At 49.7% G+C, this 14246-nt stretch overlaps 1 protein-coding gene across 4 annotated transcripts in view; it reads right to left on the reverse strand.

Annotated features, from left to right (window-relative positions):
* Window positions 1-7795: 7795 nt before the first annotated feature.
* Window positions 7796-14246, reverse strand: part of LOC117893471 (B-cell lymphoma/leukemia 11A) — a 47172-nt gene continuing 40721 nt past the window's right edge. For 3 of the 4 annotated variants that reach the window (XM_034800116.1, XM_034800097.1, XM_034800106.1), the window contains one exon: window positions 7796-11314. In XM_034800116.1, the coding sequence (XP_034656007.1) occupies window positions 8307-11314 (3008 nt within the window). In that variant the 3' untranslated portion in view covers window positions 7796-8306. The remainder of the gene's footprint in view (window positions 11315-14246) is intronic. The other variant, XM_034800123.1, reaches the window with a different exon arrangement.

Genomic DNA, 14246 nt, shown 5'->3' on the forward strand with positions numbered 1-14246 from the left:
AACAACCGAGTGAAAAGTTAGAGAAGTCATTGAATGTCAGCCATGCAGCAAGTGAACAGAGCGGGCAGGGGGGAGATGGATGCTGGAGCTGGAGCTGGAGCTGGAGTGCCGTGCCATGGAGTGTGGCGTGGGCAGAGGGGCGAAAAGTTGCACTCTCCACTGGCCAGGTTTGCCGATGCTGGCGTGACAAAAAGGGGTTCGAGGGAGCAGAGCTAGACATTCACACAGGAAAATCCCCACACACACACACACACACACACATTCCACTGGCTTAATGATTCTTTTATTCATTATTTCTCTTTTTTGCAACTCCACCTTGCTCGCTCTCCCTCTCTCTCTCTCTCTCTTCCACTCTTTACACTCTCTCTGTGTGTGTGTGCGTGTGTGTGGACAGTGATGCAAAGTTAGCCACTGCCGCTAGTGGCTGGGTAGTGGCAGTGGGGAGGAGGATGCCCTGGGGCAGGTCCTTGCTTTGGGCATTGCCCGGGTAGCGCCTGGGAGCAGCTCCGCTTTGGGGCTCTTATTAACGAACCAGCGAGTGCGCGAACGAGCGTGCCATGTGTCCTGCCTGCTGTGTCCTGCATGTGTGTCCTGTGTGCATGTGTGAGCGGGGCAAAGACAATGGGAGGACAGAGAGTGCACTTGCACTCCCCCCCACACACCCACACACCCACACACACACAGCCAGGCAGACACACAGACAGCAAGACAAAATTTTGCTCGCACCGAAAAGGATGCATTGAAAGGGACCTCGACCATCCGCTCTCTCACTCGCTCGGTCTTCCTGCTCCCCACCCCTCCCCCCTGCCCGCTATCCCGCTTGCACGCTGTTCCTCCCTCGCCACAGCTCCACTCATTCGCTCTTTATAACGCCACAAAGGTTCATGGACAGTATGAGAGTCCTTAGCTGGCACAAAAGAAAGGCTTAAGTTTCCATTTGGTCTCTAGAGCACGATATCCAGCATCAGGACACGCACACACACACACACACACACACACACACACATCCCATGCATGTGCACATATGTACAGTTGTACATAATGGCCATGTGTGTGGCTGTGCCTGTGTCTGTGTCCTGCATGTTTTGGTGGAGCTATTACGTGGCCTCATGTGGAATGAGGGGTGGCCAGGGCCCATTGCCCATTGCCCGAACAGTGGCCGTAGTTAGAGCCAGGACCAGGACCAGGCCTCAGTCCGCGTCTGAGTCCGGGCTTGGGCTTGGATCCGGGTTGCCGCCGCCGCTTCCCTTCTCGCTCTCGCTCTCGCCTCTCATTTTGGTTTTTGGTTGCCTTTTGCTTGTGGTGGCAATGCGCGTGCATCCTTTACGGTTTGTTCATACCCTGCACTCGAGCCAATGCGTAGGTCAAGGGCGTATCGGTTCTTCCTTGCGATACGTGACAGAAACAGTCGGGGCATAATCTGTCATAATACAAAAATTCCTTACTTGTCCTATGCATATCTGTGCAGCGATTCCTCTTGCAGGTTTTTGACTACTTCAAATCATATTTTAGCAATCTACAGCCATAAGGAATGATCTATTCGTTCAGCAATCATAGAAAGTGTAGAGATTCAATCAAAAACTCTTCGCTGATTTACTTTTAATAAATAAAATGTCTAAAACTCCTCCAAGTTGCATTCTCGAATTACTTACAGGGCATCCGATGGTTCGCAATTTTCATTTCAATTACTGGCGAATATGAATGTGCTCTGCCTTTGGAGCCGTAGACATTTGTTCTTTGACTTTCTTTGCTTTCCGGGTTAGACACCCACGTTGCCCATTCCCCCCACTCGAGGCACCGCCTAACCAAGATTCCTCATTCGCGTCTGTGCAGAACTTTGCGGTATCTTTCCAATGGCATTGGGAAGCCAAAGTCAGAGTCAGAGTCAGAGTCAGAGTGAGAGTTGAAGACGAGACTTGTAGCCGTAGACGAAGACTTGTCTCTGAGACTGTTTTTATTGTTTTGTTTAAAAAACGAGCAAAAAAATGGAGAGTAAATGATGAAAACAATGCGAGGGAAGCGTGAAATGTTGTATTCGTTTTTGTTTGTTTGTTTTTTTTTTGAGTACTTGCGTGCTCGTTAGAGCTGAAGCTCTCGGGCATAGGATCTCCTCAGAGGATCTCCTCGGGTAAGCTCAGAGCAACGGGGCATTCACTCGTAGTATTTCTTCTCCCGGTGGATGATGATGAAGACCAAGACGATACCGCCGCCGCCATGTTTGTTCAACTGTACGCTTATTGTCGGTCCCCGGGTGGGTGTCCATGCCAGTGCCAGTGGCAGTGGTCGCACACAGACGCCGCCATTTCCCCCGCTCCGGCAAGGGTTTCAATTAAAACATCACCCGCCCCGCCCGCCACTTTGGAATTATTCAAGTGGTCAGATGGTGTTGTTCATTATTTCTGTAGTTGTTTTTGTAATTGTGCACACTCGATGGGGTTGAAACGAGTTGCAAGGAAGCAAACACACACAGGCAAACGGTAAAGAGAAAAAGAGAAAGAGCTGTACGTCCTGTGCGTCCTGTGGGTCCGGATACCCAGACTCCGGTTCTGGGCAGAAGATATCCTCGCACTCGTACATGGCTGGCTACATCCGCTCGCTCGCTCGCATTCACATTGGTGGCTGGGCTGGCTCGGCTGGCTGTGCTGGCTGCAGGAGTGCTTCAATTCGAACATAATAAATTAATTTATCATCAGAAAAGAATCTCTGCGAGCTAACAGTAAAAGTTTCACCCTTACGGCATGCGGCCACACACACACACTCACACACACGGGACGCATGTGTGCGTTACCCGTTATATATCACACTCACACACGTACTTGAATTAGTCGTTGCAGGAACAAATGTCGCCCATCGCCTTCACACATCCTCCAACCAGGCATCAGGCCAAGAGCCAGCAGCCAGCAGCCTCCTCCACACAGCCCCCACGAACCTCCAGCTGGCAAGAGAAAGCCACAGACCGAATCGCACTCCTTGTTTGGGGATGAGGTTTAAGGTCTGACGCCGGGCCCATGCAAATGGAGAATGAATAATGCGCACCAAGTGGGGTCCGTGTCCGCATTTGGCAAAGGAACTGTTATTAATTGCCCACCTTCAGTCGCTACACAACACTCTGCCAGGGGCCAATACATTCAATACTCTGCTCAACACTGCGCCGTGGTAGATATCCCATAAGACAATGATACAAGTCTGCGAGTAGAGGTAACGAAAGGAAAGTTAAGTTAATTATCGACTTCAATTTAGAATTTCCCACAAGAAGTTGCTCCGAAAAAGTGTCCCAAATTATTAATTATTTACTGCCACTCTATGTTCCGATACACGATAATTTAATTAATATATGACACATTTTTACATAGAATCTTTTAAAAACAGCAGCAAAAATGCAAGAGAAATTATTTCTCTAACGGTATAAATGGATTTTGGGTGTTGGGTTTAAACGAAAGAAAATTAAAAGTTTGTATTTTCCACGGATCCTTATTGTCTAGTACTTAACCTACTTTGGGAATCAACTAAAAGTATGAAATCATAGAACTAAATTGAGGAGTTAATGCACCTTTTTGTTACACTTTGGTACGTATAACATTTAAACATATTTGTATTTATACAGAATATGAATTCTAGTAAATAAATATAAGATAGCAACATGCACAGTGTAAAATGTGTGCAGATGTACACAGCTGACTAACGCGTTGAAAGAATCAGGGAAAAAGTATTCTTGAAATGTCTTTGTAAGAACAATAAATGAGCATGCTTAGTATTAAAAGTAATTTATTTGGACTACGTTTGAAAAGTAACAACTGCAACAAATATTCTTTGAGATATTCTCTTGTATTGTTCACTCTTGCTGTATTTTGTGCATACTTACATCTGTTTTGAAAGTATTTTTAATGCAGTAATAGACAGCATACAGCATACATGTTCAGCAGAATATTTCAGCATCCTCTCTACCAATAGAATGCTTCCCTCTTTTACAACAGACAGACCAATTCGTATTCCCTTTTTGAAACGAAACTTGCTGCAGTCTCTTACCCCACAGTACTTTTGGCTCACATAGACTGTATATCATTCGATGGCAGTTTTTACTGTAAAAAGTTAGTTCAATTTCCATTTTCCTTGTGTTCCATGTTGGGTATCCTTCTAAATCAAGTTGTTTATACAGATAACAACGTCGAAATTGTTGCATTCTGCAGATTTTCGAGGGTATGTGATGCCTGTTACATGAGCTTGCAGGGGTATAGCATACCCTTGCTCCATGCTAGAGTATCGTGTGTGTGGAAGCTATTATTTGCAGACCCCCCCCACACACACATATCCATGTGGACCAACCCACACCACCTTTTGGTCAACTACCCCCTCCTGCCAGCAGGCATTCCTCATGCGAGCAGTTGGCTGCTTGGCTCGATGTCCGTTTGCAACCACCCGCCTGGTGGCGAGGCAGTCGAACATGCTCGACAGCGAACCACTGTCGGTATGTTTCAGCAGGTTCGCACTGCCCACTGGGCTTGTGGGTGGGAGGGTGTGTTGGTGTCTCGGCTTGGTCTTTGCTCTGTCTGCCGCTGTCGTTGGCAGCGCTGTCGGCGCAGCATGTGTGAGGTTCGTTTCAATTCTGCTCGCAATCGTACATACGTACGACTATGGATGCCAATTGAAGTTTCCGCACACATGAGAACTGTGTTGGGGCGGCCAGCGGCGTGGGGATTGGTCAGTGGCGCTGGTCGAGTGTGGCCGGCGTGGGTCAGTGGGGGACAGACTGTGGCCAATGGCGTCAAGATTGGGTCACTCAACTTTCTCTCTATCGCTTTGAGGGCTGTGAGGCGGACACCAGCATGTGTGTGCGTGTGCGTTCAGAGAGCAAACGAACGGAAGTACATATGTATGTATGTATGTGTGCATGCATGAGTGTTTGCGTTTGTTGACAGCGACATCTGGTGGTTGCTTCCCCAGGGTATGCAACCGTTTTCGGTCGATCGCGAACGATCTCTGCTGCTGAGTTCTGCTGCTGCCTACTTTTAGGGTATCTTGCTATAAAGTTTATGGCACCTCACCTGGAAAACTAAGAAAAATAAAAAACACACATCTCGCTTACAGTTTTTGCAATTGTATTTTTGGTTTTTTTTCTGTTTTTGTTTTTTTCGTATTTTTGTAACACAGACAACTATTTTGTAATTATTAAATCTTAAAGTTCTTTGTTTTTTTCCATTTCGTATCCATTATTGTTATGTTCAAAAAATTACACACATTTGAAAAATATTTTTTTTTTTTTTTTTATCGGATTTTCATTTTTGGTTTATAAATTTGACTCCTCGGCTTTCCCATTGCTATTGCTCAGCCAAACTGACAACAACAATAACCCACGAGCTGTTGCTCGGGTTTTTCTTTTTTACTTTCCTCTTAATCGTCTCTTTTTTTTCTATTTTTAGTCGCTTACGTGGTTGTTTTGTTTATTTAGTATAAAGTTTTTTTTTTGTTTGTATGTTTGTTTGGTTTTTTTATAGCTACAATTAATTCTCTAAGATTTAATGATAGTTTTTAGTTTGCTTGCTGCCTATGTTTCGTTTCGTTTCGGTATCGGTTTCCGTTTCAGCTTCATCCCGTTTCTCTCTCTGTGTTTTCTCGTTTCTCTCTGTGGTTCTTTTCGTTTCGTTTTTCTGTGTGTGGAAATCAAATCAAAGTACAAATAAAAAGGATCCATATGCTTCCTGTGCGGTGGAAGGGGGATAGAAAGGGGTGGTTCAAATAAAACATAATTTGTATGGTTTTTTTTAATAGTTTTTCATGGGTTTTTGTTTTTATTCAGTTTTCGCTTCATATACGTTCTATTTATATATCTATAGGTGTACTCGTATATCGGGGTATACTCTTGTCGGCTGTCTCTGAAACACAATGCATTAAACCTGGTTCCTTAAAGTTAGCTCATCTCATCTCATCGTTATCGAATTCCATAAATTGTGCACGGTAAACTTCGTTGAGAATTGCAATGCAGCAAATCCCCGTGTTATTGCAGGGCCTTCGGCGTCCTGTCCTTCACGACTGGGACTCCCAACCATTGGCACTGCAATAGCAGGGGGATTTATTTTCTGTGTGTTTGGGGGAGGGGACTGATGGGGTGGTTTTACGGGACAAACAAAGTGTTTAAACTAATGTCATTTGTTGTTGCCTTTGAATTTTGCTCACAAACATTTTCTTTCTACTAAAAAACAATCAATTAAATATTAATCAAAATTTGGATCTCAATCTTTTCCTTTTCCTTTTTTTGTTTTTGGTTCAATCAAATAACGAAAATCAACAGCAAAAAAACAATTCATAAAAAAATCTCTCTCTCGTCCTCGTCCGTATTCTCTGAGTGTGTGTGTGTGTGTGTGTGTGTGTGTGTGTGTGTGTGTGTGTCGCCGTCCCTCTTCTGTCCGTGTCTTTCCGGTTCCGGTTGACCTTGTCTTTTACAGCACGAAAACGCATCTCATTTCGTTCCTCAGTTCTTCAGTCTTCTAAAATCTAGTTGTTGTTTGTTTGTTGTTGCTTCGGTATTTTCTCGTTAATTGCTTTCCTTTCCTTACTTTTTGTTTTTCTCTTTTTCTTTGCTTTCACTTGAAGTTTTACGTACAAATTTGTGTTCGCCTTTCAATCATTCACATTCACATTCACATTTCTAATTTGCATTTCGCCTCAATTTCTTATGGGGTTTGGGGGTTTCCTTATCGTTTCTCTTGATTTTTCTTGTATGCTTTTCTTATGCTAAAATTGTTTAAAAAAAATTTGTGTTTTACATTTATATTTATTTATGTATGTAAAAAAATTTGATTATTTTTCGTTTTTTGTTTTCTTTAAATTACATTTAATAATAGAATTTATTTCTAGGCGCAAAAAAAGAATTATCGAAAATAAAGTAAACTAGTGGGGCAGGTGGCAGGGTGCAGGGGCAGGGAGACTACTTCTGTTCAACGAAAATCGAATAAAATGAATAAACGACAATCGGGTGTCAGAAGTGGTGGAGGGTCGAAGAGTTTTTACAAGTGCTCGCCCCTTTCGGAGCTCTAGATTTACTACAAAAAATGTACATCGATAAACAAAAAAAAAAACATATCCTTCATTCGTTTCATACACAAACACACACGCATATCGCATATGCGATCTGCTCTATACATATATAGTTATATATATACTATATATTTTATATAATATTCATATTAAGTTAAGTTTTAGAGTATAATTTTTGCTTATTTTTGCGGCTCGCTGGGAGCCTGAATTTTTTGTCGTGGTTGATTTTTTGTTTCTTTTATCGGTTATCCCCGGTGTTCCCCCTTTTTATTTTATTTTTTTAATTTTTCCTTCTTTAAATGTAGTTGTAGTTGTGTTTGCTTTTTTTTGTGGGGTTTTTCAGGGATTTTCTTGGTTTTTGGTTTTTGTTTCTCACCCTTTCTGCTTTTCATGTACAAATCCATTAGCTTAGGCCTAAAAATACACTGGAAAATGTGTGTCCACACGATTACTGGCTACGCGATTATCCTCTCTCTCGCTCTCCTCCGCGATAACTTTCGATTATCCATCGTGAGCGATTCATACATATAAATATACAATAAACTATCGATCTAGTTTTTAAATTACAAGCACAAAAAAATTGGGTGGTAAAAAAAAAGATATTTCTATATATTTAGAGGGTAAGTATTTATGATTTCACTTTCGTTTCGTTTCGTTTCGATTTGTTTTTAGGGATTGGAAAAAAAAAATTGGAATCTTTAAAATTATATTACATAACGGTTATTGCTTTGGTATTAAATGCCTCTGGTCGTGTGTGTGTGTGTGTTGCCTTTTTGTTTTTGTTGTTGTTGTTGTTGTTGTTGTCGCCTTCAAGGAGCTTGGCTGAGTGCAGCTGGCGGTGTCTCTCGGGGAGTGCGGTGGCATGGGGGCAATCTTTTTGTAAAAGTTGCAGGGTATCCGTGGTGGCTGCTGCTGCTGCTGCTGCTAACCGTAACTTGATGTCAACTTGGGGCAAGGGATGGGGAAGGACTCTATATACACAGGACATGCAGTTGTGGACACCTTTAAAAGATGCGCGACATGATGCGACTGCGACTGCTGCTGCTCGCCAGTTGGTGAAGCGTTGGCGGCGGTGCCGTTACCAGCGGACCCTGCAGCGGCAGCTGCGGATGGGGATGCGGATGCGGATGCGAATGCGAGAGCGTTGGATGCTGGTGTGGATGTACCGCATGTAGTGGCAGTTGTTGCAAATGAGGGTGTTGGTGAGGATGCGAGTGTGGGTGTGGGTGCTGGTGTTGGTGTGGGTGTGGCGCGCTGCTCCAGCTGCTAAAAAGTCATGCCTCCTCCTTCAGCGAAATGGGATGAGCGGTGAGGCTGGAGGATGCATTCGAGTCGTTGTCCCCGCTAACGCTGCCCGGCAGCGACAGGTTGTGGCCCCCAACGGAGACGCCGAACTGTGGCGGATAACCGACAACGCCCATGGGGCAGCTGGGCGACAGCTGTGACTGCACGGGCATCTGCTGCTGCTGCGACTGCTGCTGCTGCTGCGACTGTTGGTGCTGCTGCTGCTGTTGGGCGGCCTGGGCATGCTGGGCAGCGGCTTGGAGTTGCTGGGCGGCGGCTTGGGCCGCTTGGGCAGCGGCCACGGCATTGGCAGCGGCTGCCGCCTTGCCCTGGTTCACCACACACTTGCGCATGTGCTTCTCGAGGGTGGAGGGGACGCTGAAGGGCATGTCGCAGAAGCGGCATCGATACACATCCTTGCCGGTGCGTCCGTGCGTCTTCATGTGGCGGGTAAGCTTCGAGCTCTGGGCACAGGCGTAGGAGCAGAGCTCGCACTTGTATGGCTTCTCGCCCGTGTGGCTGCGTCGGTGGACCGTCAGGTTGGAGCAGTTCTTGAACACCTTGCCGCAGAACTCGCAGGTGTCGTTGCGCTGGCGACTCTCCTTCTTGAGCAGCGGTCCCTGGATGAGCGCATTGGCGCCGCCCAGGCCCAGCGGCTTCAGCTTGAGGTTCTCGAAGAGCGCCTCGTTGCGGTGCAGGGCGGACATGCCCCACCAGTCGCCGCCGTCCATCTTCATGCGCTTGCTCAGCTCGAAGGGATTGGGGAAGGGATTGAAGAGCGGCACCTGGCCGGGCCCGTCCTGCGGCTGCTGGAACATGTTGCAGTTCTTGGCGAACTCGTCGCGCAGTCGGAGGGCGGCCACGGGCAGGCCGTTCATCTTGTCAGCGCCACCCGCTCCCGAGCCGGAGCCCGGACCGGAGCTGCCGCCACGATTGTTGTTATCGACGGCGGCCGCGGCGGCTGCTGCGGCGGCGGCAGCTGCCACGGAGGCAGCCTCCTTGCGGCCAGACTCCTGCAGCGCCTGCTTGTACGCCTCGCTGTACTGGGCAATGTTCGAGAGGCCGAACTTGTCCATCAGCTCGCCGACCAGGGAGGTGGCGCCCGAGCTGGTGGTCTTGGGGCTCTGGCTCTTGCCGTCGATGCGGTTGCTCACGCTGAGATCCTCGGCCTTGTAGTCCATGTCCTCGCAGTCATCCAGCTCATCCTCGTCCTCGTCGTCGCCCTCGCCATCCGCATCGGGATCGATGTCACCATCGGGATCATTGTCCCCATCGGCGTCGCCCATCTCCTCCTCGGACTCATCCGGATTGGGGTCCTCATCGTTGTCCGCCTCGTTCGTCTCCAGCGAGTCGGCATTGCTGCCGTCGTCCGGACCATCCTGGCCATCCTGATCGTCGCCAGGACTGCGATGCACCCGCATGTGCTTCATCAGCTTCTGGATGTGCGAGCACTCGAAGTCGCAGGCGGTGCACTTGTACGGCTTCTCGCCCGTGTGCGTCCTCTGGTGGATGATCAGATTGTTCTCGAAGCGGAACTTCTTGTCGCAGTAGCTGCACGCATAGCAGCTGGCCTGCTCCGCTGCGCCCCCTGCAGCTCCTGCGCCTGCTCCTGCTCCTGCTCCCACCTGGCCCAGGTTGAGGCTGCCCTTCGATGGCGGCGTACTGGCCGACCGCGGCGTGCTGGCCAGCGCGAGGCCCAGGCTGCCCAGGCTGCCGTTCTCGGAGCCCGCATCGCCGCCGCTCTTCTCGGGCGGTGTCAGCGAGTGGGGGCGCTGGTGGTGGTGATGCTGCTGCTGCTGCTGGGGTATCTGGGAGGGCGATGGGCTCGCAAAGTGCGGCGATTGCTTCTGTCGAGGACTCGGCGAGCTCGAGTTAACAATGCTGCCAGCTCCAGGGCTTGTTGTGCCCGCAAGCTGACGCAATCGCTGCGAGTAAAAATCCATCTGCTGCGGTTCCAGCTTCAAGGAGCCACTTCCTCCTCCTCCTCCTCCTCCTCCCACCAGACCAGGCGTGGTGGCACCTCCCGCCTGTTGCTGCTGCTGCTGCTGCTGTTGTTGCTGTTGCTGCTGCTGCTGGGAGCTGAGCGACGGCGGTGGCAGGGCGGCGGGTGGCACGGAGCCACGCTGGCTGCCGCTGCTGGAGCTCGAGGGCGGACGCGGCTCGCCACTGGCGACGGTAGGAACATTGGCGGACACCTGCCCGTTGGCATTGAACTGTGCCTGGGCGGCGGCGGCGGCTGCGGCCAGATTGAAGCCGTGATGCCGGAACTGTTCGCTCACCAGCTGCTCCATGCGATAGTGATCGGCGGGCGAGGGGCGGCCATGGCCGAACAGTGGCGCCACGCTAGGAACTACATTGCCCTGGGCCAGCGCCGGTGGCAGGGGCATGCGCAGCAGCTGGAACGGATTGGCATGCATCGCCTCTGGCGGTGCCAGCAGCGGATGATGCCGCATTCCGGCGGCCATTGCCGACGCCAGATTCTCGCGCTGCTGCTGCTGCACTCGCTGCTGTTGCTGCTGCGCCGCCTGCTGCTGCTGCTGCTGTTGCAACTGCAATTGTTGCTGCTGCTGCTGCTGCTGCTGGGGGGACGAGGCGCTGATGCTGACATTGCCGCTGGCGCTGGCGTGGCTGCTGCTGCTGCTGCTGTTGCTGCCGCCGCTCGTGTTGGCCAGCGATGCGGAGGATGTGGAACTGACGGAGGTGGACATGGAGACGGAGGCGACACCCGCTCCAGCGGGGCTGCTGCGCTTCATCGCCGCCTCAGCGGGCTGTGGACTGACGCCAGCCGCGACGGCGGCAGCGGCCGCTGCAGCGGCTGCAGCTGCGGCCAAGGCGCTGTTGTTGAGGGCGGCGGGTGTGGCCACAGTGAGTGTGGCTGTGGCGCCACCAGTGGCCTCCACGTAGATCTTCACGCCGTGCGAGTGCTGGACATGCTGGATGAGGCGCCACGCGGATGTGTAGCGGGTCTTGCATGTGGAGCAAGTGTAATTGCTGGGCTCTGCAACGAGTTGAAGGGGGAGTGCTGTGATTAGTGGCAGAGTCTAGACCGCAGAAATATTTGCAATATTAATTATGTGTAAATTTGGGCAAGGGGTGGGAGGGGGTACATGTGTTGCGGAGATTGCCAATATAGCGGAGGATATTGCCACACCGACACGTGGGGCACGTCCTGTGTGTCCTGCGTGTAGTTTTCGTTGCGGTTTTGTCGCGACATTTGTTAATTTGCCATGCAACATGGGGCACGCTCAGCCACCACCCCCCAGCCGACAGACAGCCCACCATGTCACATCCTGTGGCAAGTGGCAAGTGGCAACTGGCAAGTGGCAAGTGGCATGTCCTGCCAGGGGACGCAACAGATGCGCCGGCGGGCAAAATGAGAATTTATGAAAAATGTAAAAATTTCTAATAAATAAAAATATATAAAAAGCGAAAGGCGCTTCCCAATCGAAGGCGAAATGGAACCACATGTCGCCAGGACATGGCGGTGGACAAGGTGTTAATGCTCAACTATTACCGCAGGAGGAAGGGCAAGGGGGAGGGGAGCTGGATGGGGGATGAGGGCCGCAACTACCCCCGAAGGATGCGCGACGACGTTCTCTGCATCTAAATGACGCTTTAAAACGGTTTGCTGCCAGCGAGAAAAAAGGAAAATTCCCAAAAATATATAAAAAAAAGAAATAGAAAATAAAAATTGAAAGGAAGAGGGGAAGAGGAGTAGAAAGAGGAGTTGGAGTAGGAAAAACGCCTGTCGCGCACGAGACACTGCCACGGGGTTAAGCAGGACACGCATTCTCCACACTTTTCCTTTTTTTTTACTATTATTTTTGTGTGTGTGTTTTTATGACGTTACGCGCGACAGAACGAAGAGGAAGAAGCCAGAGGCAGGAGCCAGCAGGCAGCAGGCAGCAGGCAGCTTCCTCTGTCAAAGGTGAGGCATGTTGAACATGATTTTGTCGCGACCTTTTTTGCGTGTGTGTTGGGCAGAGGGGATCACAGGGATCACGGGGATCGACTGGCCCCGCATGCCTCCTGCCGCACGTAGCGTGGCAGGAAATGCAAATGAATCTGACAGACAATTCATCCTTCGGCTTCATCCCTTTATTATTGTGCCAAGGGGTTGCGCATGATCAGCAGCAGCAGCAGCAGCAGCACACGATCCCTGCTCGCATATACGTGTGTATAAGCCATCATCATTATCATTATCGGCATAAAAAAAGAGGTAAAAGTTGTCGAAAAACATCGGGCATTTGATCCCGATCCCCGATCAGAGCCCTTCCTTCTGTTTGCCAGAAGGAGACCCGCGCAAAGCACGCGCCAAAGAGGATGCGCCGGCCTGGAAGGTGGGAAGGTGATGTGTTCCTTTGTTCGACGAGTGCCACGAGCTCTGATTCTGATTCTGCTGCTGTCAGCTGCTCATCTCAACTCAGAACTGGGAACTCAGAACTCTGAACCAGAGACAATCCCTCGTTGCTTTGTTGCTCGCTTGCTGGCGGGTGGAGGAGAAGGACCGACTCAAGTGACCGTAAGGCGGAAGCTGGTGGCAAACAAAGCCATCAAGTTGCCACAGGAAATGGCAAATTGACCGCCTGCTTGTCCGCTTGGTTGCCTGCCAGCACCCGCTCCCGCGCCCGCTCCACGTTGCGTATGAGTGATGCGCAGGAGCAGCGGGGGGGCGCACGGCCAAAAAAAAAAGGAGAAAAGGAGAAAGAAAGGGTTCCCCTGTAATGGGATAATTGTTGCAGCTTTGCCAACTGTCAGCATCCCGGGGGCCATGAACGCATTTGCATGGCTCTTACTGGGAGATGCGAGGCGAGGCGAGGCGAGTCGAGTTGAGTCGACCTTTTGCTTAAGCCCTTGGCTGTATCCTTTTCCGCTTTTACTCTCTCACTCACTCTCTCTCTCTCTCTCTGTGGCAACACACAGACAAAAGGAGCCAGCAGCTCTAATCCTTTGAGACCAAGGGAAGGACGTGAAATTGCATGAGCTCTGCGCATTAGCCATTGATTCGGAAAGAAAAAAGCAAGCGCAAGGGAGGGGAAAGGTACTCTCTGCATGAGGGGATCCCATATCCCGCGTGTCCTGGGGTCAGTTCTCTCTTTTTTCGTTGTTTAGATGACACTCTGGCTTAGTGCCAGCATGAGTCAATAATTGAATGGCCTGATGCTGTGGTTAAAGCCGCATCCATCTCTCTGACCCTTAACCCTTTTGGCGACCTTCACTCGAGCCACTCCCTCCCACTCCTACAACCATCACTAAGGGGGGTGCCGGGATGAGTGCTGATGGTGTTTCATTGTCATTGCGGTCGCGACATGCTGTGTGCCAGCGAAATTGATAATTAACACTCACACCGCCACTCACTGTGGCACATTCACATTCACATTCACATTTGCTGCTGTGATTCGCTGACAGGTGGAACAGCGTGGAACAGCGTGGAACAGCGTGGAACAGCGTGGCAGAGAGGCAAAACAAGACATGTTGCAGCATTCGCAAACGAATATCCATTTTGTTGACAGTTTGTTCGTTTTATTCATTCACGTTTTTTCGTTGTTTGTTTCGCTTTTTCTTTTGCTGTTGTCCAGGATCAGATCAGACGGACAGATGGATGGATGGATGGATGGATGGGTTGCCTGTTTGCCTGTTCGGTTGCCATGGCATGCCCCTTGGCCTCGCTCACTCTCTCTCTCAGTCTCTTCACGTTTATAATTACCAAATGGCCAACAATGAATGGCCCTGCCAGGGGGGTGGGGGCTCAAAGGAGTTGGGTTGGACAGCCAACACAGCAAAAAGCAAGAAAAAAATCAAAGATAGAGAGAGAGAGAGAGAGAGCGAGCGAGAAAACAATGCGTAATTAACGCGGGGATCCCCCAGTTGTATCCTCTGCACATCCGCGCTTCCCATCACTTCTAGCTGTATCTGTGTGTGTGTGTGTG

Source organism: Drosophila subobscura, chromosome A (genome assembly GCF_008121235.1).
Source record: "Drosophila subobscura isolate 14011-0131.10 chromosome A, UCBerk_Dsub_1.0, whole genome shotgun sequence".
Lineage (NCBI taxonomy): Eukaryota > Metazoa > Arthropoda > Insecta > Diptera > Drosophilidae > Drosophila > Drosophila subobscura.